General features: G+C 41.4%; 1 protein-coding gene across 7 annotated transcripts in view; it reads right to left on the bottom strand.

Annotated features, from left to right (window-relative positions):
* Positions 1–26,444, bottom strand: part of ZNF462 (zinc finger protein 462) — a 102,539-nt gene that overhangs the window by 40,403 nt on the left and 35,692 nt on the right. For 5 of the 7 annotated variants that reach the window (XM_084627745.1, XM_084627747.1, XM_084627748.1 and 2 more), the window contains 5 exons: positions 15,042–15,293; positions 8,728–14,204; positions 7,520–7,684; positions 5,605–5,876; positions 2,466–2,584 (listed from right to left, as the gene is read on the bottom strand). In XM_084627745.1, coding sequence (XP_084483871.1) covers positions 2,466–2,584; positions 5,605–5,876; positions 7,520–7,684; positions 8,728–14,204; positions 15,042–15,261 — 6,253 coding nt within the window. In that variant the 5' untranslated portion in view covers positions 15,262–15,293. Of the gene's footprint in view, positions 1–2,465; positions 2,585–5,604; positions 5,877–7,519; positions 7,685–8,727; positions 14,205–15,041; positions 15,294–26,444 lie in introns of those variants that run through there. The other 2 variants (XM_084627742.1, XM_084627743.1) reach the window with 2 other exon arrangements.

Below are 26,444 nucleotides of genomic sequence, written 5' to 3'. Positions count from 1 at the left end.
AAGGTTATCAAACCCAAGCACTACTCTATGAAAACAGCTGAGGTGGTTGTATCTAGGACTTCAAAATGCAAGAGGACTTTCAGTTTTGGATGCAAGGCAAGAGTTTTTGAAAGTCTGACAATAGAAAAACTACAAAGACCTATCTTCTACTCTCCATTTTGAAGATATATATATATATATATATATATAAAAATAATATCCCTTTGGGACTGTCTCAGATCCTGAGATGTACCAAAGCATCATGATCCAGATTATTTAGAATGTGGATGGGGTAGAAGTAATTGTTTAAACAATCTGCTGATTTGGGGTGAAGACAACAACACCACAAGAGGCACCACATAACGTTCCGTAACATGCCAAAGAAAGAACATTACATTGAACAGGAACAAATGCCAGAGAGGCGTGAATGTAAAGTACGTACTCCATGACAAATGGAGTTTGACCAGAGTCAGAAAGATGGAGGCAATTGTACAAATGGAAAGACCCAGAATAAGAAGCAGGCTAACGTATCTAAGCAAATTCACTTCTAAATTTGTACACATTAGCACTGGTCTGATCAGGGAGAGAAAAAGTTTTGGAAATTTAAAAAAAAAAAAAAAGCTGTCATGGAAGTGCTAAAACTGGAATATTTTGAGATTAGAACGAGTCTAAGATCTTGGTTGATTCAAAATCACATGGGTAGGGGGGTAGCCTTCCTGGAAGGTGATTACTTATATTTCCAGAGAGCTGACTAAAAACACAACAGAGCTATGCTTAGATTGAAAAAAAATGCTAGCAACTTTTTGGTTTCATGAATGTCTATTTGGTAGACACTGGTTGAAGCAGAAATAGACCATGAAACTTTGGAAATCCTATTACACAAACCATTGTGCAAAGCACCACCTACACTCCAGAAAGTGACCACAAAATTCCAAAATGTGAGATACAGGCCCTGTAAGGAGTTTCTCAGAGCAGACATGGTTTCAAGATCACCTATATATAGCAAAATCAAGAATCTATAGAAAAAGGAGTTTGGAGGAAATATGGCTCACTTACAAATTTTTAAACTAAATTTTGACAAGCTCAAACAGGAAATACAAAATAGCCCAACCTTGAGAGATTAATTCTAAATGGACGGCCAACAAAAACATCCAGGCACCTCCACACTTGAAAACTTATTGGGAGTATACAAACTGAAATCGCTGTTTAAAATGGGTCTCTCATAATCCCACACAGCACGAGGCCAGAAACGTTAAAACTAATTCTCAGTGCCCAGCCGTATACTGAGAGGTGTAAGAACAGGGCCTGGCATGAATGCTGCCATTGCAGATAAGGTGCCCAAGTGTGAAATCTGCAATCAATATAGGAAACAGAATGCAGAGCAGCACCAAACTATAGGCGCCTCCTGACTGCCCTTCGTCCAAGGTTAATTTTGATCTATTTGAATTTAACAGGAAAGATTAACTTCTTGTTAGTGGGCTACAACCAATTTTACTGTATTAACTGTGCCACTGCAGAACAGGCAGAAGGAACTGCTATGAGAACAAGATGTGACCATGTAAGCAGCAATCCCTGGAGGTTCAGAGATGTAGTTATTGACAGATGTCTAACACCATTGGGTTTTAGTAATTAGCTAGTTTACTGTGTGGTGGTTAGTGTTGGTTGACAGCCTACTTATCTGCTTTTGATTTGATCTGCCTTTTTTTTTTTTTTTTTTTTAAAGGAAGCTGTAACAGTAGCCAAAGGAGTAAGTAGATATTGACCCCAGTCCTGTGATAACCTTTTTAATGCAGAAATATGTCACATGGCTGCGGGCAGGAAATCAAGATCAGTCTCTGAACAATCTTGTGTCTCATACCTTTAGACAGTCACAGGTGCAATATTTTGCTGTGATCCTTTCCCTCCCCGTATCACTTTCCCAATTCCCAACTATCACAAGTGTGTTGGGTGTATGTACATATTCTACACAGCAGGGTAAAAAAGTCTACAAAATACTTCACTCCTCACCTCGTGTAAGTCAGCATAAGCTCCATTTATGTCAATGGAGCTATGCCAGTCTAAACCAGCTGAGGATCTGGCTCCAAGTTCAGTTTGCACATTGAAGCCAACACATGACAGTCCAAAATGCAAATCCCAGCTCATTTCAGGAGTCATTTAAAATATAAACATATCAGAACAGCAGATCATCAACATATGAGTATCAAACGTGACTGGTCACCATTACTAGAAGCTGAATGACTGAGCACACTTTTAGAAACAAAAAGTGCAGGATTTTCAGAAGTGCTCAGTGTTAGCCTAATTCTGCTCCCTCTGAAGTCAATGTTAAGACTCTCACTGAATTTAATGGGAGCAGAGAGTTGACCAGTGCTGAACCACCTTTGAAAATCCCAACCAAAACTGGCAATGAAAAGTTTAACTGGTAACAGTGGCAAAGAGAGTAAGACATTGGTTATAGTTGCTGCATTGTAAAATTGACAGAGACTTACCAGCATGAGCTTTGAGTATATGAGTTTTCAGGCGGCTATTATAGGAAGACTTGAATGGGCAGAGTTTGCAACGGAATGGTTTATGGTGTCCGTGGTGAGTCTGCATATGGCGATCCAAACTTGGCAAGGGAGAGGCAGAAAAAGGAAACACAAAATATTAAATAACTTCAGCTACTCCTTCATATGCCAGGCTGAAAACCTAACGGGCCAGACTCTGCCACCCTTCTTCATGCTGGGTAGCACCTTAATCCTGTGAGGCAACTTGCAAAGCAAGGTAGTATCTAGCGTGAGGAAGGGTGGGAGAACTGAGCCCAACATTATGCAGAATGCAAGCCACTTAAACAGGATAATTGGGAAAAATCAGGTGTTAATCAGTCTTATCCAGAGTGTAACAGGATAGATGCTATGGAACAGAGCTGGTTAAAAAAAACCAAACAAACCACAGCAATTTTTGGTTTGACAAGAGTCTTTGTGAAAAGTTTGCCCCCTTTCCCCCTCCAATCAGCAAGTTTTGAAATTTTTCAACCTGCTCTATTGAGGAAGCCTTCTTTTGGCAAAGAGAATAGAAACGGACTAGTCTGTTCTGGGGAAGATGCCAGCAGGCTGTGCAGGAGCCAACCAAGGAGTTCCAGGAGCAAAAAAAAGATGGTTTTAGAGAGAGATTTGGAAGACAGCGTATGGAGCCCAAGAAAAAAGTGTGGGTAGCAGGAAACATCTATGCTAGGATCTTCTTTGTGAGAAGTCAAAGCAAGAGAGGGGGTTAAGAAACCCTTTCAGATTCCAGACTCTTTCTAATCAATCTTTATATAACAGCTCAATTCATAATTACATTTGATTTAGAAGAATGAAGCACTAGGTGAACATCATAGTATCTGAATAAGAACCCCAGAGTTTGGAAGCTTCTCTAAACCATCTGATCTTCCCAAGTTCACAAATCTCAAGCGAGCAAGCACCAACTTTAGGCTGGACTAGACATATCCCCAACAACAGCCCCTTCTCATGGTATGTTAACATGTTTGACTCTTGTCCTACTTTCAGCCTGCATGTGCAAGAGGTGCATGGCAACAGGATAATGGGTTGGGGGAAACAGTCTTTAGTCTCAGAAGTGCTTCCGTTTTATTTTCAAATTTGCTTGTATTTCACTTAAACTGGCAAATTCTTACTAAATATCAGCACCTTCACACACAATGCAGAAGTTCCTGCTACATTTTTCATCCTGTACTACCACAAAAAGAGCCTAATCTATAAAAATGCCTGTTCATCGGTGCAAAAGCTGCATTCTTAGTCCATTCAAATTAACACCTGATAGTAACAAAATGTACAGTATGTCTATTTACAGTAGCACTTCATAGCAAAATAATGTTATTGTAAATTCAATAAGGAGCTATAATTACTGCCAGTCCAGTGAAATCAACAAATCTGCTCAATGAATAAAATATGCGGAGCATCCATTTGCGTCGATACTTCACATAACAACAAAACCCCCGTCTTAAATACCTGACAAGGAAACAAGCTTGCTTAACAATTAAAGCAGATTGTCCATCCAAAGAGGTATAATATATAATACTAGTCCATACAGGACCACATACAATTAAACTCAAACCATAGGTCCCACCTCTGAGATTCTTTTCCAATCAGCTTTTATTTAGGTTTTTTTTTTTTTTAAACTTGTACTACGGATTTTCTCTCTCCCAATTACCTATTTTACCCATGTTAAAGAGATGACGTAGATAGTCACACAATATCTGATTGAACCTATTTCTACAGCAACCACAATTTTATAGAACTCCAGCTTGATCCTCCCTATTTAACCCCAGCATCTTCTTCACTCACAGCCAATATAACACTTGCCAGGGAAGAGTGCAGGCAACCTCAGTGCTAGAGTTTTGGGGGGGGATTGGGGGGGGGAGGAGGAGGATTATTTTAGTACAGAGAGTAGTGGTTCTCCCTACACTTTTAAAGTGGCACAGTCTGTATTCCACCAATGCAGTCCTGCCAAGGCCTGCCAATTCAGTATCGGAATACCTCTGCTCAGAAGAGGCCCCCTGTGCCCAACACACATTCACCGGGGGATGCCCCTGTCCTTTTACCTCTCAGAGCCTGTAAAACAGATTATGGTTATAACCTAGCTGGACACACTTAGGGTGCTGGTGGAAGTGTCGCCTGTCTAGAACACAAGATTTGTTTTCTGTGTCCTGCTCTCTCCCTGGTTTGGATTTGGTTGCAGAGCAGACACACTTAAGCCTGACTTACGATGCTGTGGATGATGCCACAAATGTTTCAGACAGAACAGAGCATGGCTCTTCCCTCCTTCGTTGGATGAGTAGGAGTCTCCTTGGAGGATAGATGAAGCATGCATGTGTTCTCAAGCCTGTCAATGGGGGTTTGGTGTGGGCGAATCCTACGGAGTACATTTCTTTGTGGCAGGCCTTCAAAAAGTTTAAAATGCCAATTAAGCAGCTACCTCTCTCCCTAATCTAAGAAAACCTTTAGCACACACTTTGTGAGAAGTTTGTTTATTTCTGCTAATACTTAATCTGTTGCATCAGAAAATGGAATATGTTGTGGAACTCATTCAGAGAAGAGCCCTATACTCTTGTGGATAATGTTTTCATAGAACAATTTACATAACAGAATAAAAAAAATCAAGATTTTTTTAAGTTCAGCTCTTGAGAACTGCTCAGCATTAAAGAGACTACATCTCTCTAAATCAACCCAACAAAACTCCACCAACAAAAAATCACACTGCTATCTGAAAACTGTTGCTACAGGTAACACCCAGGTTCCTTATTTATGAGTATCTCCCTCTTTTCTTTCCTGTTTATTTTATTAATTTGACAGCACTGCGTAGAAGGTCAGTTTCATTGTTTCCTCTGTGTAGGAAGTTTGCCCCTTTTGTTTGTGTGTTCTTCCCCCACAGAAAAAAGGAGAATGAATATTTAAAAAAAAAAATATGAAAAGAATCAGAGACATTGGTAAGGGGACTCAGAAGAATGTGAATACCTGAAAACTAGAAAAAAGGGGCAGGGGAGCAGTTAAACAGTAAAGGTGTCCAGTTTTCAAGTGTACAGTGCCCCCATTAATGTCAGCACATATGAAAACAGTATCACTGGTCTGTACTTCTATTGCAAAAACTTACTTGTGCCTGAAAGCAGAGACAAAGGAGCAATACTGGCAGCTGTACTTGTCTTCACGGGTAAACATGGCCAGAGCCAAATGACTTCTCTCATGAGATCGCAGACCCTGCATAGACATCAAAACCCGGTCACACTGGCTGCAGTGGTATCCCCCAGGCCTGGTTTCATCTTCCAAGGATGCTCCAGATTCAGCTTCTGTAAATTCCACCATGCCATGGTCTTTTGCTCCCTCAAAACCCTCCAAAGTTGTGTTTGAAGAATCTTCCGCTTCCTGCTAAAAAACACATACCCCCCCAAAGCCATCAATTCTCTCTCCCTTCTGCCTTGGGTCTTCCCCATGTGTTAACTTTCCCATCTAAGCTTCCCTTTTCAGAATGTCTCCTGGAATCCGACTACATCCATGTTCTAAAGATATCCCTGCACCGTTCCCATATCATCAATGGCTTCCTTCAGGAAACGGTCCCCCAGTTTCAAATCTACTCTAAAAAAAGACTAAATCTCACAACTGGCCCTAAGTAATATTGTCAATGTCATCATAAAAGCCATGGAATTGGAGTAGAAACTGAACTAACTACCGTCTAACTCCTGGAAGTGGATCCCACAAAACAGGTTAGAGACACATAGGAAGGTGGTATGGAGGAAACTTGCATTGTCCTTGCCTCTGGGCTAACCCAGACCTCCCCTTTCCAGGGCTGTTGAGCAGACACTTTCCACCAGCACTAAATTCATGAGAAACAACAGGCACTCTATGAAAACATTACTCCTCTTCAGAAATAGTTACTTGTTTCTTGTTCCCCTCCCTTAATATTATTCACCACGGCACATATTTTGTTGTGATCAGCAGCTTAAAATTGGTAGAGAGTGTAACACCACATTCATTTGACCTTGGTTTTCAGCTTTCTTGCTCAACTACTTAAGTAATTTCCTTTTGCTCAAAAAGATGGCAACGGTCCTGTAAGCTATGCTTGAAAAGGATAGCTGGGCAGGAGAAAAGGAACAATCTCTTTTGTAGCATCACGTAAGCAAAAGGGGAGGGCAGTGAAAGGACAACAAAATAATAAAAGCCCTCTTAGGTAGAGCAGCTCAGACCCTTCTGGATTTAGTTGCCCTATCGCAGTATGCAGTAGGGGTTAGAAACACGGGATTGTGGGGTCAGCTCTGCTACTCAACCCACTCTGAATTCTCACTGCAGCAAAAGGAATGTGTTCACAGCTCCTGCCGCACGATTGCATGCACACGCCCCAGTTGATATCCTGAAGAACCTGCTGTTAGGTAGGAAACCCCAGTCCTCCCCTGCACACCTGATTTCCTAGAAGCAAAAGTCCATTTGCACATGAAAACTAAAGTGCATTTACAATTGGCCTCTTTAGTTGGGCCAATGGCTCCGGTAAATGACTAATTAGCCATCTGAATGGCTGTTTGCAGATACAAACACCCGGTTTGCTTGTGTCATTGTAACTACGCATGCAAGCATGTAACACACAATTTCATGTACATTTGTGCATGCACACTTCAGGCTTCCTCTTCTGAAAATTTTGCCTTCAGAGGCAAAGATAGTAGAAAAGTAGCCCAGAACAGCTGGACAAGAGCTTCCTGCTCAGAGGCCTACGCTTTCTACCATGGACAAGACAAATTCCTTTATGCAAGAGAAATGGGATACACTCAGTGGCAAAAAATAGTCTTCATGTCCTGAATCAAAGGTAGAAGAAAGTTGTAACTAACGTCTGAAAAAATCTAGCATTAAAATAATCCAGAGACAACACAGAAAACTGTCCATTAGATTTGGATGATGGATTTAGTAAATCAGTACCTAATCCAAATTGAACTTAATGAGAGAGTCTGCCCATCGGCTTCCGTGAGTTTTTTGATCAGGCTTTAATCTCAAACAAACACATAGCCACTTCTTATAATTCTCACCTTTACGGTAGCTGTCACAGACGAGACATTCCCATACTGAACATGCTTGCGAAGGTGATTACAGATGGCTCGAAGGGTGGGATGAACTTCCACACAAAATTTACATTTGTATCCAACAACTTTCCTCTCCTTAAATTTTGATACATCTTCCAAGTGACCGAATGTCTGTTGGAACACATCAGTATAATCAACAAAGACACTGAAATTTGCTTCCAGAACTAACTTAACCAAAAAAAAAAAAAAGAGAGAGAGATTACAAACGTACTCTGAGACAGCATGGATTTTAAAACCAAAACAATTAGGCAAGCCATTTTTGTTTGTTCAAATAGAAAAGAAAAAGGCCCACTCTCTTGGCACTTTAAGGACAAAGGTACAGATTTTGCAAAGCCGTCTAAATGACTTACACACACATCCATTAACATAGATGGATAATGTGTTTAAATCCCTTAGGCTGGTTTGCAAAATCTCCTCTCAAGTTTTCAATTAGCCCTCGTTAATGCCTTTAAAATATACAGGTAAAACATTTCCATAGTATGAACTCTGAATTTCTGCCTAGTGACAATTTTATTAATTTTTAATTACATGGCCCAATTATGCCATGTAATTGGGTGACTCTGATATAAACTATGAGTCACTCCTTCGCAATGGTAAATAGTTACTCCAGATTTACACCAGTGAAACAGAACAAAATTTGGTCCAAAGTTCATATGGGGCCTGATCCAAAGCCTGAAGTCACTAGAAAGATACTCATTGATATTAATAGGCTTTGGATGAGGCCCCATGTCAGATATATTACCCCCATTTTGCTGACACCATGTCTTACTGAGTAGGCTATTCCTGAGAAGGAAATTTGTGTTATTACAAGGAATCATGACCAGGGGGATTGGGAAAGAGACAGGCCAGTGGCCTTGTAGTAGAAAGTCACATAATTAAGTGCCAGATAAGGAGGCTACTCATAGGAGGAGGAGAGGAGGAAACAGCAATCCCCTAGGAAGCTCTAGAAAGGGATACAGAAGGGGGCGGGAGGGGGGGGCAGATGTAATCAAGCTAGAGCATTTAATTGATTTATAGAACTCACTGGCACACTAAGTCACTTGCTTGCTTGTAGCCATTTGGCTGCCAAAGAGCACATGCATGGGGACACTAATAAGAAGAAGCGGGGAGGGATTGGGGCTGTTGAGAGAACACACACACACACACTCTCTTACCCTCTCTTGTTTGAAATCTGCAAAAGCACCATCTGCATATTTCTGCTTGCTCAAAAGCTGTTTCCTCCTCTCTTGACGTTGGGCACGCTTCTGGAATTCCTCATTGTGACTGTTCAAATGCGAGGCCAGCTCCGCCATGCTATGCGGTTTGCTATCACAGTGCTTGCACTGGTAGGCAGAGCTCTGAGAGCGGGTGCCACATCCCAGTATGGTAAAGTCTCTCTTCAAATCCTTGCTGTGGTGGTCAGTGTAATGCATACACAGCAGCTCGGCGGTGCTGAAGGACAGTTTGAAACATTTTATACACCTGAAAGGAAGCCACTCGATTTCCTGAGTCTCATTCTCCACCTCAGACTTTTCAAAATCATTTCTCTCCTCACCTAGGATCTGCTTTTCATGCTCGTCAGCATACACAGCTGTAAAGTAGCCCCCTAGCTTGCTCGCATGCTGCTTCTTAGGGAAAACACCAGGGTGACGTTTCATGTAGTGGGACACGATGCCTTTTTTGCTAAAGGACTGGAAGGAACAAAGCGAGCACTTCTTCTTTTCCACTGCCCTCCTCAGCTCCTCGCTCAGTTGAGGAGAGGTGTCTTTGGGAGGAGACGGAATGATCACTTTACTGGGCTTGTCACTTACCGTCCTGGAGGCTGCCAGGCAATGAGTGTAATAAGCGTCAATGTCGTGCCGTTTCTGGTAGTGTGCTGCAAGCCCTTTGCGGATGGGGTTTGTGTAGGAACACAAAGCACACTTGAAGAGGTTGTTTTTGCCTTCTGGCTGCGCCCGGACATTGTTGTGTTTGATGCGGTAGTGCCTGGCTATCCCCTTCCGGGTGGAGCAGAAATATTTGCACAGCTGGCACCGGAATACTGTGTGAGACACGAGATGAGAGCTGGAGAAATGAGAAGCTGGCACGGCGACTTCTCCGATGTCCTCAGCAGCAATTTCTGGAGAAGCCTTTATTTCAGGGGTACTCTCCGGCTCCATGGCCGCAGACGCCTTTGGTGGTGACTGCGCAAACACATCAAATTCAGGTTGGTTGTGGTATTTTTCATAGTGAATTTTAAGCTTTTCCAAAGTGCCATGGGTATAAGGGCATAATTTGCATCTGTAAGCACCATACCCTTGCTTGAAAATCCTACTTGTTTCTTCCACATCATTCTGGGACATGTCATTAGACTGCTCCACGTCATGCACAAAATCCTCAGCGGTGACCTTTATTGACGGATGCCGTTTCTGGTAGTGTGTAAGGACACCGTGGATGCGCGTATTAATGTAAGGGCAATGCCTGCACTTGTACACGGCTCCTGGGTTAATGTCTATGTCCTGTGCAAAATCTGCAGCTTTAACTTTCATGCCAGGATGTTTTTTGCCATAATGTGTCAGGAGGCCGTGCAAGTTATTGTATTCAGACTGGCATACTGTGCACTGATACGGCGTGGAGGATATCGCAGGGTTTGCAGAGGCCAGCTGGACATTTTTTTCTTGGGGGAGGCTGGAGTCTTCTGTACAATCCACGTCCTGTTCCATCTGTGATGTGGTTATCTGGTCTTCAGAATTAACCCTAGTCCCAACTTCATCGGACTGAGTACCAGCTTTCTCAGCAGCATCTTTCTCCTTGATGATATCCAGCAACACAGATTCATCCCCATTCATGGCCCAAGGATGAAAAGCCTGATAGTGATTAGTAATATCCCAAATGGAAGATGCTTCAAAAATGCAGTCTCTGCATTTATAGGTTTTTGCCTCTGATGGCATCACTAGGGCTGGAGGGGAAGGATCTGGACCTGCCCAGAGTTTAGTGGCCATGTATGTATAGTCAACATAATGCTCAGGATGTCTCCTTTGGTAATGCACGAGCAAACCGCTAGGCTCTGTATGTGAATAAATACACCATTCACAGTGATAACCAGCTTCTATTAAGCCATCCAAAAATGCCCATCGTAAAATGGATGTAACTGTGGCCTTCAGGCTTGGATGGTCTTTCTTAATATGCTTCCTCAGTGCGTAAAAATAAGGCGACGTGTAGGAACACTGCCGGCATTTGAGAGCTCTTAGTTTAGCCTTGTCCCGCTCTGCATTGGAAGTGGGCACAGGCATGCTGCTGGACAATTTTTTCTGGCCACGATCGCAAAGGCTTCTAATCGTGGCTGTGTGCTGTCTGATCACATCTGCATTGGCTTTGAAGTCACGATGCTTCTTTTGATAATGAATGAGCACGCCTTTAACGGTCCGATTTCCATAGTCACAATGCTGACAGAAGAACATTTCATTCTCAAGGGGAGCCACAGAGCTCTCAGAGCTGCCCCTGTTCAGCTGCATAGACGCTGGTGGCCTCTGAATGCCAGGTGGCATTTCACCACCCCTCATCATTGCTGCTGTGGGGGGCGTCTGCCTAATGTATTTCGCAGTGACCTTTATTTCTGGATGCCTTTTCTGATAGTGGACGAGCACTCCCACCACCGAGCGGTTGCTATATGAACAGTGCTTGCAGTAGTAGAGTTCAGTGGTGAGGTCTGGTGGTGGTGGTGGGGGAGGTGGTGGCTGTGAAGCCATGTTGGACAGTTTTGGGGAGATGGGAGTTCCCAGCTCAAAGGACAGTTGAGCTAGGGCAGAACCCCTGTCGACAGACACCACCCGCATGGTCTTCTGAATCCTGAAATATGAAGCCTTTTCTTCAGGGTGTTTTTTCTGATAATGCACCAGAACAGAATGCATGTTAGGGCTTGCAAACGAACACACATCACAGTCATACACCACAACGCTATTAACTGAAGGCTCTTTCTGATTTTCACATTCTGGACTAAAACTCTTTGAAGCATTTTTGTTAAATGTAGCAGGAACTCCAGCCCCGCGGGCCACTGGGGTGGAAGTTGCCATGGTCTTGGGAGCAGAATTCAAGATCTCTCTCAGTGTTTGCGACTCTGCATTTAACCCTTCTTGCTGCTCGACTACATAGCTTGAAAATATCATTGCATTGTTAATTTTAACAGTTGGGTGCATTCTTTGGTAGTGCGGCATCAAGCTTCTAACATTCGGGCTAGTGTAAGAGCAAAAGCGGCAGCGGTAGATCAGATCAGAATGATCAAAGTTGAGTACATTCATAGCTTCAGGATGATGCTCACCGTAATGCTGCTGCAGGTCTTCAAAGTTGGTGTAGTCAATGTAACATTCAAGGCATCTGTACACAGCACTGTGATCGTTAGGGTCCAATATATACCTAAAGCTGAACTTAATGTAAGGATGCATCCGTTGGTAGTGGGTGCTAACACTCCTCGCAGATTTGTTGCTAAAGTCACAGTGTTTGCAATAATAAAGCCGTCCGGAATCATTAAACTCTGCGTTTTCACTGTTTTGATCAGATCCATACATACTCGACTGGCTGCCCAGAAGAGATGCATTAGGCCCTTGATGATCCTTCATGTTGACAGAAGAGCAATAATAATCTTCCTCATCTTCAGATAAAGTTAGCTCAATTTCTGCCCCATTGGTGGAATTATAATCATGCGGCATGTTCCTGAAATTAGTCTCCTTCTGAGAATCATTAGTATCTCTTCCCCACATTTGCTGGGGTGCATAGGAACTAGACACCTCCATCAATGGCTCTGTTTGTTCTTCTTCCTTGTCCAATTCTACTTCTATCTCCACTTCATTGTCTTCCTCCTCTTCTTCATCATCCTCTACGTTAATCACTGCATCTTCTTGTTGCTTGTTTTGGTTAATTTTGCTCTGTAGGTTGCTCGCTATTTCATCGATTCTAGTTCGCTTCTTCACAGGCGATAGATCTAGGGGAAAGTCATTTGTCAGTTTTCGAGAGGTCTTAGCTACAAAGTTATTTTTAGATGATAACCCAAGAATTGAGGTCTGGCTTTTCTTCACAGTGCTGGAGGCAGCATGGGCATCCACCTCACTCTCTTGTGGAGTATTGGATGACGGTCCCTCGTATTTTGGCAAGTTATCACAAAAAGAATGCTTGTGTTGCTGATGAACTCGGAGACCTTTCAAAGTAGTTGTGGAGTAGTTGCACAGCGTGCATTTATAGGGGTGCTGAGAGTGGGGTTGAGGGGACTGCTGCTGTTGCTGCTGCACAGATTCCATCATTCCGCCTGACTTCCTGCCATTTATATTTCCACTTTCATAAGACACTGTGCTTTCATTCAGAGAGGAGGCTATGCTTTCACTCTGGGAATTCACAGCATCCCAATCTGATGTTGTACCTGTATGACATTGTTTATGAGCTCCAAGTTTTAATGAACTCTTACAAGTGAAAGGACATTCATCGCACTTGTATACAGCCGTCTTCCCAGAGAGGTGGATGTTCTCAATATGGCGGGAGATGCTTCGGCGGTGCATAGTGAGGAAAGGGCAAAAAGGGCACTGGAACCTGTTCATGTATCTTCTAAAGGGGATCCCCTTTGTTTCCAATAATTTGTTACCATCAGATCCCATCAGCTGCTCTGCAGACATTCCTGAGGTCTGGTGATCCATGGAGTTCAAGCCATTCTCACTGTCTATTTCATTTAGCTCTTCATCAGAGCTAGAGTCATTTAGCATACTATTAGTTTCCAGGTCAGCAGAAGAATTTGTCATGTCAGCTATTCCATAGCGGGATCTGTCAGACAAATTAACCATACCAGAGTTATGAGGTGACTTAGGCTTCATTTGAGGATAAGACACAGAAGAAAACTTTGAAGATGTAGAAGAATTGGGTCTGATAAGGGAGTTACTCATGGAGCCTCTGAAGTTTGAGACGTTGGCATTCGGCATCTCACGCCCTGTAGCATTCATAGAGATATAGCTGGAGTTTGGGGCAGAGTTTGGTGCACTTTTGTTCTGCACATCAGGCAAACTGGTTCCATCCTGTTGCTGTCTCAGGCTTGACAGTATTTTTACCATGCTGCGATGCTTCTTCATCATGTGGTCACACCAGCGTTCCCTTCGAGGGGTCTGATAGCTACACCATTCGCAGCAAAAGTTGCCCCTAGACTTTGTTAAAGGCTTGACCATGGATTCCAAGATGCTACGCTCTACTACTTCAGCAGGCAGCTCCTTGCAGGATTCCTGCACCGGCACGGATGCGGATGCAGATTCAGATATGGCAGCTGTGGCAGTAGGGGGAGTTGAACTCTCCTTTAGATTATTTTTGTGATACATTTTCTGGTGCTTAATAATCCTTGCACGCCTTGGCGATTTGTAGGTACAGAACTGGCAAGAGAAAACTTTGCCAAACCCCTCATGCATCATGATGTTGTAATTTAAGGATCCAGCAGCAGGCGGTCCCACAGAGCTCCCTCCAGCTTGTGTGCCATGCACTTTTCGGGTATGTTCTATGAGAAGGTTTTTGGATCTGAAGTAACGCACACAGAATTTGCACTGGAAAAACTTGTTTGTTGGTTTAGGATTTGGGGCCATGTGCTGGCTATAAAAACTCTGGCTATGGCTATAATAACTTCCAGTCCCCATCTGAGCTGCATTTTGCCCTAAAAGAAAAAAACCCACAAGGAATAAATACATACAATTTCTTCTCCACCTACCACTCAATGATATAATACAATATTCAACAAAAATCACATCCCATTGGGTCCATCAGTATTCCAGTGCATGCAATACACTGGACTATCTCATTTACGATTCTCTTCTGTACCTGCTGCAAAACTCTGACATATAGGACGTAACGTGGTCTATGTATTACTTCTAAAACAAAGTTTCTTTAAATAAACACATTAGTTTTCCCCTTGTTTATTCTGCCCCCCCCACCGTTCCTCAGACGTTCTTGTCAACTGCTGGAAATGGCCCACCTTGATTATCACTACAAAAGGGTTTTTTTTTCTCTCCTGCTGTTAATAGCTCACCTTACCTGATCACTCTCATTACAGTGTGTATGGTAACACCCATTGTTTCATGTTCTCTATGTATATAAATCTCCCCACTGTATTTTCCACTGAGTGCATCTGATGAAGTGAGCTGTAGCTCACAAAAGCTTATGCTCAAATAAATTTGTTAGTCTCTAAGGTGCCACAAGTCCTCCTTTTCTTTTTGTGAATACAGACTAACACGGCTGCTACTGTGAAACCTGACATTAGTTTCAGACGTTCACCCCAAATAAATAAATAAATAAATAACTTCTAAAATTCTTGATGATAAAAAACAGATAAATCCCCAACCCATTTCAGTGGTTACATACAAAGCAATAATCAGAACTGATAAGGCAGTAACCAAACAATACTCACTTTGCTGTCATTATAATAAAATTAATGAAAATTACAAATTAAAATATGCCAAGACAGGCAGCAAAAAAGAGAGAGGTTTACGTTTACCTGCAATTTCATCTGCAATTGTAAATTCATCTTTTACAGAAGAAAATTCGACCTCTGTCTGGTTGCTAGCATTCATGGAGCCAGACCTTGGCTGGCTAGGACTTTCCTCAGAAACATCTGTTGGCTGCAAAAAAGCAGTGTGAACATCCTGAATGTGAGCTTTAAGGTCTTCATAGGATGGAGCTCGAAAATCACAGCCATCGCACTGCAGCACCTCCATGGTCCTCGATAATACTTTCACATCAGGAAATTCTGAAAGAAAAGGAATGGGGGAGAAGCACTTGTTACAGAAACATCATTCAGTGAACCCTGACTAATATATAAAACCAAGCTGGTCAGCAATAAGGTTTAGTAACCTCCAGAAATGCTAACATTACAGAAGTAAGAACTCAACTTTTGCTCAATATGTTGAAAGGCATCAAGGAAATTCAAATTAACAGAAAATCCTACCTAAATGGCTCATGAGTTGCTGAGCTGGGCTCTACAAATATTCAAGCCTTCTGACAAATGGATGTTGATTCAGTAGACCTTGCCTTCTTGGCTTTTCCCTTACTCAGGTTCTTTCTGCCTGGGCTTATTGTTACACTGACAGTCTGTCTCAAATAAAGATGAGGGAAGCACATGTGATTTGAGCAGCTTCATTACTCCCAGCCATTCATGCACTGACCTTTACTATTAGAAAATAGGATTTCTGCCTCTTTTCAACCAGCACTAACCTTCCTCTAGATTAGACAACTACTGACTACTTCATTGCCAAAGACTAAAAAGCCTCCCCTGGAAACTTGCATTTTCAATTAGTTTAAAACATCTAGTCAGTTTTGACCTTAATGGAAAAAAGAGACAATATGGCAGTGAGAGATCTGGATACACTGACTTTTGATAGATTGTTGCACCTTAACAATTCCACCAAACACAGAAGAGAGCTACATTCTTGGTTGGAATTCCCATAATTATGCCCAGAGTTATACCCTGTCTCTGGGATCAGGATTTTGATGGGGTGGTGGATGGGAGAGGAAGGGATTTCTGCTGTCATTTAATAAAAACATTGCAACAGCACAATGGAAATATGAATAAAAAAGACCCCGCTCCAAAGTTTCATGACTTCCTAGATTCCTCCACAAACCCTAATTTGATATACGGTATAACAAATTGATCTTGGTAAAGTCAATGTAGTTCAGTACATGACCAGTTAATCCAGTGAGACATAATTCTGGGGGAGAATTTGTCTCTGTGCTCAAAATTTATGGATTGCTGTAGAAGAAAGAATATATAAACACAGGGGAAAAAGTCAAAGGCAGAGGTCCTCCTACCTCATATGTTTCTTGGGCACAGTAGCAACTTATTATCTTAATGAATGAATTACTTCTTTAAGTTTCCCACATGCTCCACTGGGCTAGATTAACCTAGGACTTCCAGAGATCTGATAGAGGGAACGGCAGCCAAAATATTTTATGATGAAAATTCCATTCATTTATTGTAGAATATAAAATTACTTCTACAGCAAGATCAAAGTCCAATAATATTATGTCAATGCAATAAAAGAGGGCATTGCATTAGGATTTTACATACAAGAATGTTCCTCCTGATAGCCTGCTAAAATAAACTTCTGTCAAGTCAAATGCTGCACAGACTGTGCACACAGACACTCCAGATGTTTACCTACACTACTGTGCACACTGCATTTTGTCCCCTTTCTCCTTAGTACCCCATAAAGAAAATGAACACTGCACCAGCTTCTTTTCAGCTAGCAAAGACACAATAATCAAGATACTCAAGTTTTTTTCTGCAAGTACCAGACCAAATTGTGTGGAAGAGGTTGCTATCTCTGCTCTGGATCAAATTACAGCAGTGAGTGAAGCCCCACCCCACGTCTCCTTTAGCACAGTCCATTAGACCTGAAAACAATTTTTTTCCATGGAGCAGACGACTCCTGCATTTAGAGCACTTCACAGAAAAGCAGATCATCCAGTTTTCACTGCCCATCCCCCAAAGCTTAGTCCTTTCATCTCAGCCAAACAAGCCACAGCTCTGCTGAATGTGTTTATCACACTTTCAAGAGATATGAGCTCCTGCGTCACTGAAGCTTTAAGACTCACTAAGCTGCCCTAGTCCTCTGAGCTTTAGGAGCAGCCATTTTAGCTCAGACAACTCATGCACTCAGAGGCTCATAGCTTCTAGCTTGTGCACAACATGGCCTCACTTATCTGAGCTTCATCTCAAGCACACACGATTTTTTTTTTTTGCTAGAGTGATGCTAGAAAAAGCATCCTCATAAGAACACTACTTGCCTTCTTCTTATGATTTACCTTTTTCAACAGAGAATCTGCTGTTCCCATGCACTGTCAAAACCAGCACCTTTTCTCCCTCACTGATCATTTGCAAAGATCTCTGAAGTTCTTTTATCCCATGAATGATAAATGTGTTGATTAGTTCCAGCACAACAGTATTACTGAAGCAAGACACTTGTCCAAACTGTCCTACAGACTGAAGCAGCCCTCTTAAACAGGGGGAGGGGTATGGGGGGAAGGAACCCTCCAGAAGTCTCAGCCTCTTGAGAGTCGTCCTTCTATGCACAGAAGACATACCATATGACTCTGCTTGCCAGATTCCAAAGTCTAATGACCTTTGTTAATCACCAGCCAGCCTGCCTGCTTCAGCAAACTTTGCCAACAGACACACCCTTCAACACAAAGGCTGGAGCTATTCCTTTTAAAAGAGGTTCTCTGAAAGCTCCATTGTGTGGAAGACAGGAAAAACAAAAATCTCTTTCCTTAAAACTTCAGTCACTTTAGAAAGAACATAACAAAAGGCTTGCTACTGTGTGTCTTTTGGGAACATTTAGACCGGTTTACAAAACAAAAACCAGAATGAAGAAAAATTGAGGTTCTGAACAAGATAAACGCAACGGCTTCAGCAGTGCATAGTTAGAGCATCTATATTATATAAAGTTACAGTTCTTTAGTATTGTGGCACTTTCTGAAGTTATTCTCAAGGATGCTAGTTGTCGTCCAGATGAACTTGAACCACCGTCTCCTTGTTCTGCTACAAAGCAAATTAAAGGGTTATGAGATCAGTAAAAGCTACGGATTTTTAAAAAAATGACAAAAGACCCTTTCTAATGGGTTCTAGCTTTAATGTCACTAGGGCCTCTCCCACAAAAGCAGCACTGAGTCAGGGAAGAGGTTAATCTCACAGCAGATGAAACGAACAAACAGCCTCAGGTACAGTTGAATGGCCTTCAATTTGATGTTTTCATCAAGGCATGTACCGAAATCACAATGAATCGTATTTTGTGAAGCAGTTTGCCTTACTATTTACACATTTCTCTTTAAAATTCAAGCGCTGTATGAAGGAAAAAATCAGAAACTTATAGTTTGGGCTAAACTATCCAAAGAAACTGAAATGTGATGCATCTTTATTTTTTTCCTTATCAACAAAGGATATGGAACTGAGAGAGACCCATCTATCTGCAAGCAAAAAAGAGCACATTTTCAGTGCAGATGTTGATACTCCATTGAGTCATGCACCAAATAAAGGAGATAAAGCAAGATTTGCACAATTGTCCATCATGAGGCAGGAAAGGCAACATTTTCCATAGGTACACATACCAACACTGTCTTCTACATTCCGATTTTTTAGTCAACACACAATCTGTTTTATTTCCAGATAGTATGACAGCAAGATTTAGTTATTTATTTTTGTTACCAAATCAGCAAAATCAAAAGCAGAATAGGAAGCTTCTGAACTACTAAAGCAAAGTTTTAAACAAACCAAAAACAAAAAGCCCCAAAATAACAAACCATTCAAGGAATCCATACGTCAAGCAAGACCTCTACAATATTCCAACCCATGCCTTGTGACCATGCTAACTACAGATATCATAGCTTCTAAAATACCCATACTAATGCCAGGCTACTCTCCTCATGCAGCTAGGGAAAAATTAAAATTAAAATGTCTAAGTTTGTCTAAATTTGTTTGGTCTACATAGAGTGCAACCTTTTCTTAAATTATATGGCTGTTTCCCATGAAAAAAGAGTCTCTGATTTTCCAACTGGAAAGAAACTTGAGCAAACAGATTTCCAAGTTTTTGTAGTTTTAAAGCTTCAGGCTGAAGTCTCCCGTTCTCTCTACCTTTCTTCTCCTAGAGCTTGGCAACAACTGAACTTCAGTACAAATAGTTCTGAGGGACTTACTTTTTTTTTTTTTTAAAGTATGTGGTTTTGGTGCTTCAAAATACAAAATTAATTGTGAAGCCTAAAGTACTGTGACCTCAAAACTGAGCTTCTAGGGTTGACTACCCATCTGTTCTGTTTCAACAGTGCGTCTACAAGTTAAGAATACGTACGTGAACAACCACAACTGAAAAGCTCATGCTGAGCACACACTGAACATCCAGCTCAATTTTAGTATCACCGCCTTTAAAAATGAGTACTCCAATTTTCTGAGTTTTCCAACATTTGGAAGATCAGAAGCTTCTTTAGACCTAAGAAACAGAAGGCAAACACAGTTTTCATTTTGTTCACTTTAAATTTTATTTATTGCCAAGGTGAAGTTAATACAGAGCCACCCTAGGGTTGTATAGTTTATTACAGATGCACTGCTGCTAAACCTGCTACAACTTGACAAAATTCCCTTGGAGACTCATTTTACTTGGCCAAAACAGATCAGCATGAACAAAGGGTTTTAGCAGAGATTGAATTTGTGCGTTTGAGCAAACTTCTCCTCTAACAAAGTGCAGGAGGCCTCAGCATTGGTCTTCTTTTTTTTTTTTTTTTTGTCTGCTGGAGCTTAACCTCCCAGAAATAAACTATGAAACACTACAGCAATGTGATTCACCAGCACCTAATTATAGACATTACAAAATCTTCAAGAAATAGAACCTTAAATCTCATGAGTAACACCATAGGGTATGCGTTTTTTCCTGATACAGAAATCTAGATTTTAAAAGATGCCAGTATTTCACAGCTGCAGAACCTTCTCCTACTACAGATTAGATTACTTGTGAAATGCTTTATTTAGCCCAGGCATGTGTGGCTTCTGATCTTATTTTCTTAAGTTGTTTTTTTTTAAACACTATCTACATTTAACCATTCAAGACACCATTGAATAAAACTATGGGACTTTCTAGCAATGGAAAAGCTGACATGTTTGAGAAATGTAAGCCTGAAGGGTGCTATAAAAAGGGTGTGTCTTGTCATTTATATTCTTCACAGAATAGAAAGAATGAGGACATGAAAGACCAAATGTGTGCCCTCAGTTATATCGATGCAATCTCACTTGAGTCAGTGGTTTCTTTCAAAAGGACAACCTAAAGTGGTTTCCTTAGCAGCAAACTCAATCCTCTCAAGACCTTTGTTGGTATTTTTTTTCTTCCATTTTGTATTAGGAATGAAAAATAAAATCTATTTTCTTCCCTTATCTTTTTCATTTTTGTAGGTTTTGATGTTATTACATAGGTTGCAGTAGCCCACTTCCTTAGTTAATTCAGAGATTCAGTTTGGGTACAGTAGACTCTAAAGCTAAATTCTGCCTTCAGAACATGGGTATAGACTATAAAGTCAAACTCCCTGTATGTTAACCCAATGGTTAAGTCTTCTGCATTACTTTTTGAAAATAAAATATATAAAACAAATCTGCATCCATCAGTCAAACACCATTCAAGTTGACTGTGTATGATGGTCATACATGCAGCTTCACCACATTTTGGCCATTAAGCGCTTATCCAGCTTCCTATGTGATCTCAATTTACCCATATTGAAAAGACATAACATATAAGACAGCATGAATAATCAAGAAATTCAGAAAGATACAAATGTGTCACAAAACAAAGGTTTCAGGAAAATAAACTATTGTGATCAGAGATGTGCTATACTCCACGAATAATAAATAATAAAACCACAATTTGAATAGCAGCAATAAAAGACCTAAACACCTCTGCTAGTGTTTGGATATACATTTTAGACAATATTTTGAATGTGGCATGAGCTTCAAGCCAGGTTTCACAAAATGAAGTCTACCTAGTATATGCTGAAATTCTGGTTGACCACATTGTTATAAAAAACAGGCACTATGAAGCTCCACAAGGAGCAAGAAATGCATGTGAGCATAAACACACACACACACATAGAGATACACAACTAAATTCTATTCTGGTCAATTGAGTTGCATCTTCTTTCATGTCAGTGGAGTTGCATCCACTTATACCCATGCTCAATTTGGCCCTTTACAATGTGTGAGTCCGTGTCACATGCAAATCATTTATAACAGTAGGTCAGTGCAATACAAGTAAGAGAATTTTCAAGCTACTAAACAGCTTGCAAAACCTTCTATCCTTAAAAGGAAAAAAAATCCTACGTGAGAGCTGTATTTTTATGAGACAGAGGAAAACTTTACAACAGCAGCTTTGGGAGTTAGGACATAAAGTACTTAGACCTTTCAGTGAGCAAAAACTTCAATTCTCAGAAAAGCTCTGGGTGTTTTCTTCTTGAGACCTTGACACTCACACATACAGAAACCACTACTGCAAACAGGTCAGAGCAACAGATAAAGTGCTACAGGCTCAACCTGTTCTCCAAGGCTGTCTTCACTGCAAAATGGATGGATTTCAGCTACAGTAGGGTACCTGACATTTGTTAACTATCCCAGTTTAAAACCCCAGTGGAGACAATCCACTGTCATTTCTACTGCAAGGTACCCAGGCAAGGTCACTTTGCCTAGCTACCTTGCAGTCAAAACAAACAGTGCTTTGTCACCACCTGGGTTTTACAGTGGGACAGCTAACATCTCTTAGTTGTCCCGTGGTCAACATGCTTTAATTTGGCATTGAAAACAAAGCCCAAAATTATCTAAAATAATTCTGAACCGAAGTGTTACTTGGAAAGAAACCAGGGGGGAGGGTGGGTGGGGGTATGTTTAGACATAGGTTACTTGAATTCCATGAGAACACCAGATGGTTTTATTAGTTCGAACTGCCCTAATACAGGCAGTTTTCATGATAATAATTCAACTGATTTTTTGCCTCAGAATTCCAAACATATGAATGAGAAGTGAAACAGCTTAAGTTGCTGTCTGAATTCCTGGAAGATATTTCAAAATTGTAAAACTGAAGGCAGATTGCAGATATGCTGCCACAAAAAATTAAGGCAGTTTATTAAAAGCTACAAAGTTTGGTTCTGGACACGTCTCTCAGCCTTCATCTATTGAAGTCAAGTTGCCAGAAACCAAGTGAAAACTCAGGCCTTGGGCAACCGGACTTCCGCATAACAAAATCAGACACAGAAAGATTGTTTACGAGTCTCCCAAAATTAGATGCTCAGGCCTGTTTGACCCCCAAAAAGTTGCACTCTCAGTCATCGCTGCCATGTAATTCAAAGGATAAAAGAAGACCCTCAGAAGAATGCCATGTGGAAGATAGTTAACCTTACAATACCAAAAAGGGTCTGGAGACAGGGGTGCTGGGACAATGTACATAGTAGGGGTGTTGAGAGCCATTGAACCAAACTGTAAATCCTGTATACAATGGGAACCACTTGAAGCCAGGGGGTGTGGTGACACCCCCTACATCCCTAGTTCCGGCACCTATGTCTGGAGAGGTGAATGATAAGAATTTGATCCTCCACAAAGATGTGGATATAATGCACTTTTTCTTCCCTAAAAATTTAGGTAGTTCCTTACGTAGAGTGACCAGATGTCCCGATTTTATAGGGACAGTCCCGATATTTCGGGCTTTTTCTTATATAGACACCTATTACTCCCCACCCCCATCCCGATTTTTTACACTTGCTATCTAGTCACCCTATCCTTACCTGTGTTACTGGATAACTGTAGCTGGGGGGAGGAGACTGTCTCTCTAGGTAAAAGGAAATTCCCTAGAATCAATATGTAGAATACTTCCTTGAGCATATATTGCAAGAAGATCGAACAACTGCTTTACCCAGAAGGGGAAACGGTAATTTCCTTGCAGGTTCCTTTAGTTCTCCTATACAAGCCCAGACAGGCGGGTTTGCTTCCTCTTCCCAGCAGGTGAATAAATAAAAGTACTGAATCCTCTTCCTGGAGAAAACCCTCCCGGGAAATAATTCTATTAAGCCAGGTTTGAGATTCTAGTAAGTGCCTTTCAGAGGAAGATGCTATTAGACAAAACCATCTTCCAAAGGAAACATTAAGCTAAAACATTTTGTAAGAGCCCAAGAGGAACGGGCCATGATAGGAACAGGACAATGGAGAAAATCTAGACGGCAAATGAGGCCAGTTGTCCTATTCACGTGCTCAGTGCTCAAGGAGAACTGACTGCCTCAGGTTTCAGAGTGGTAGCCGTGTTAGTCTGTATCAGCAAAAACAATGAGGAGTTCTTGTATATTTGTTAGTCTCCAACGTGCCACAAGGACTCCTCGTTGTTCTGACTGCCTCAGTGGCACCCACTGACTTCTCAACTTGTCAGAAACAGACATTGTCTTGGCCCTCCTGTGAACACTCTGATACCAGAGTCAAACAACTAAACCGACTTGGCTTTTTGCACCAGCCACCTGAGTGTACTTCTCACATTGTAGAAAACAAGTGAAAGATCTTTTTTATTAATAGCAAGTTGGAAGGTTACCATAAATGCCAATTTATGCACCATGCAAACTGTTACAAGAGCACACACTCTGTGTATATATATACTTAATACATAAGGTGCCTGGAGATAGTGCTCAGGAACACAACAGCATAAAGCCGGGTTTTGTAGAACCAATAAAACTATTTGTTGTGCCCTGCAAATAATTTTCTCTAGCAGCTCATTACACAATGTGTTACCAGACTCTTCAGCACGGCAGAACCTTATTAAAGTTGGCTGTCTTGCCAAGAAAGTCAACAAGTGAACCCAAGTCAGGACTACCAGGTTATATAATCAGGGTTCCCTCTGTGGTGAACTGGATATAGCTGGCAGGATAATGCTTTCTGAAAAACAGTCCAAAGAGTCAGGAAGGGCAGAAACATCATACAGCAGAAAGCTACACTCGTCCCCAGTTACTCTGCTGCTCCTAGTAATCCCTACAATAGACAGACACAGATACTTCCTAACCCAGCCATCTGACCATTTGTCCCAGTCCCAGTTATAAAGGTCTGACTGCTTAGGGTGCATGATTGATAACCTATGTGTGTGCATTAGGAAAGTCTGATTTTAGTATCCAAGAAGCTCGATTTACACAGGCCACATGCCGTATGTACTCTTTTCACTTCAAACTGATGACACAGCTAGGCCCAGCTCATGTATTTGCGAAATAAATAAAGATCCCTGAAATACTACATTATTTTATGGGCCCAGGGATCTGAAACTTGATGATGGCCATAAAACAGGAGGTTCCATTTCCCCAAGGTCAGCCAGCCAAAAAGCAGAGATCGGATCTGGTCCTGATGCTTACAAAAATCCTCAACAAGGAGAAACACAGAATAATGAAAAGATATGCCTCTCAAAGACTAGACAAACAGGAGTTCTGCTGGAGAAGTGTTCCATCTGCCACCTTGAGACCTAGACCCAGTGCTATATTGGTATATTTATATATATATATATATATATATATATATATATATATATATATATTATAGGTATATTGGGAAGAGACCCAAAGTAATACTGTGGCTGGAACACCTAAATAAATTCCTGGGGTTGTTTCTAACAACTGCTATGCAATGTCCACTTGGGTACGAGTACTAGGCTCCTAGCTGGATGAAGTTCAAAGCATGGGCTGAAACCCAGAACTACACATAGATCAGTTCCATGGAGAGCATCTGCAGACTCTTTTCTTCATGAGCATGAAGTGAACTAAATGTCTTCCCCACGAGCTCAACTAAATGAGGCCTCTAGAGTGAAGGGTGTGGTTTTCTTAATCAGCATTCTGAAAGCTCTAGATGCCTGTAAAGATTTATCATCTTATTACTCCTAGTTCAAAAGAGTTGACATGTCTAGAAGCCTTCCAAGGAGGATGAGAAAGGGTAGTTACTAGTAAGGTTTTAACACTGTAACTTTCCAAATTGCAAATGATAAAACCAAAGCATTGCCAACCACCAGCCATGTTCCAAGGCATCAATAAGTCTAATTAAATTGGAACCTGGTTGACAAAGCCAAGTAAGGGGCAGCCTATATGCTGTGTAGTGTTATCTCACTGAGATTCAGAGCCCATGTCATATGTATAAGGCCTAGGAGTACTGTCAGTGGCTGAAGTTTCCCTATGGAAAAGAAAGTCTCTAAAGATGACTATTTTGATTAGGCTTCAAGTCCTCAGGTAAAAACAGTGATTTCTCTACTCTTTACCACAATCTTACGAAGCATTCTTCTCACTGCTACTTTAATGCTTATTTATTTAAAGCTTATTTCCTCGTATCCTAAAGTCTCCTGAAATGCCACGTACCTTGGACAAACAGTGCAATCTTCCGCCAACTGGCCAACAAGTTTCCTCAGGTCGATGCAACATACTGCTGACCAGTTTATAATGAAACCCAGGATGCAATATCATTTGCCCACTGAGTTCTGGCAAAATACCAGCAAGGATCTTTGCCTAGTCATAGCCTCAGGCAGGATAAGAGAAAACAATTCAGCCAGTTTACTTCCCAGTGCACTTCAAAAGATGGAGTATTTGACAAATTGCCATTAGCACTTACCTGGACCAGTGCTTAACACTGGGTTACACTTTGCTGCATCTAACCGGGAGCCGTTCCTTTGTCTCTTTGGGGATGGAGGTTACCAACAGCCATCAAGTCTCACTCTTGACTCTACTGACCACCAATGCCATTAACTAGATTGAACTAGCATGAACAGGATGGTGTCCAAAAGAAAGCTCTGCCTCTTGAGGAAAGGCTTTGTGAAAAGCAACAGGTCCATCTCATGACCTCGGTGCCATGAGGTGGATGCCAATTATAGTTGGAACATTCCACCAACTCTAAAGACAGCATCTTCAGGATCTCTTTGTGATCCCTAGTCTCTGCCTACTAGAAGCTTCAACTCTTCAAGAGAAGGAAATCTGCATTAGAATGAAAGGGGTGCTTTCACCTCTTGGAGATGGGAAAAATTAAGCTCTGATGACATCAGACCCTCATATTCCATGAGAATCTTGCTGGTTCATTCAGATCAGTTTTTTCCTTCTGCCTCCACTCACTGAAAGGAGTGAATCAGCACCAGTTTCTGTAAGCTGGTATAGGAAGACTACACGTAAAGTGTTTTTAAAAGAGCAGTACATTTTGGTTCAACTTTTATAATTGGTATAACACACAGGCACCATATGTCGTCTAGACAAAACAAAACAAAACTCCTGTACTTTAAAAAAATAAAAATAAAAAAAATAAAAATTACAGCATTGCCAGTAATAGCTCACAATACTAGCTATCGACTAAGGTTAACGGAACATCTCCAGCCAGCAAGTCTTTTGA

Source organism: Lepidochelys olivacea (assembly GCF_965140295.1).
Source record: "Lepidochelys olivacea isolate rLepOli2 genome assembly, chromosome: 5".
Lineage (NCBI taxonomy): Eukaryota > Metazoa > Chordata > Testudines > Cheloniidae > Lepidochelys > Lepidochelys olivacea.
This window is presented reverse-complemented; position numbering and strand designations above follow the sequence as displayed.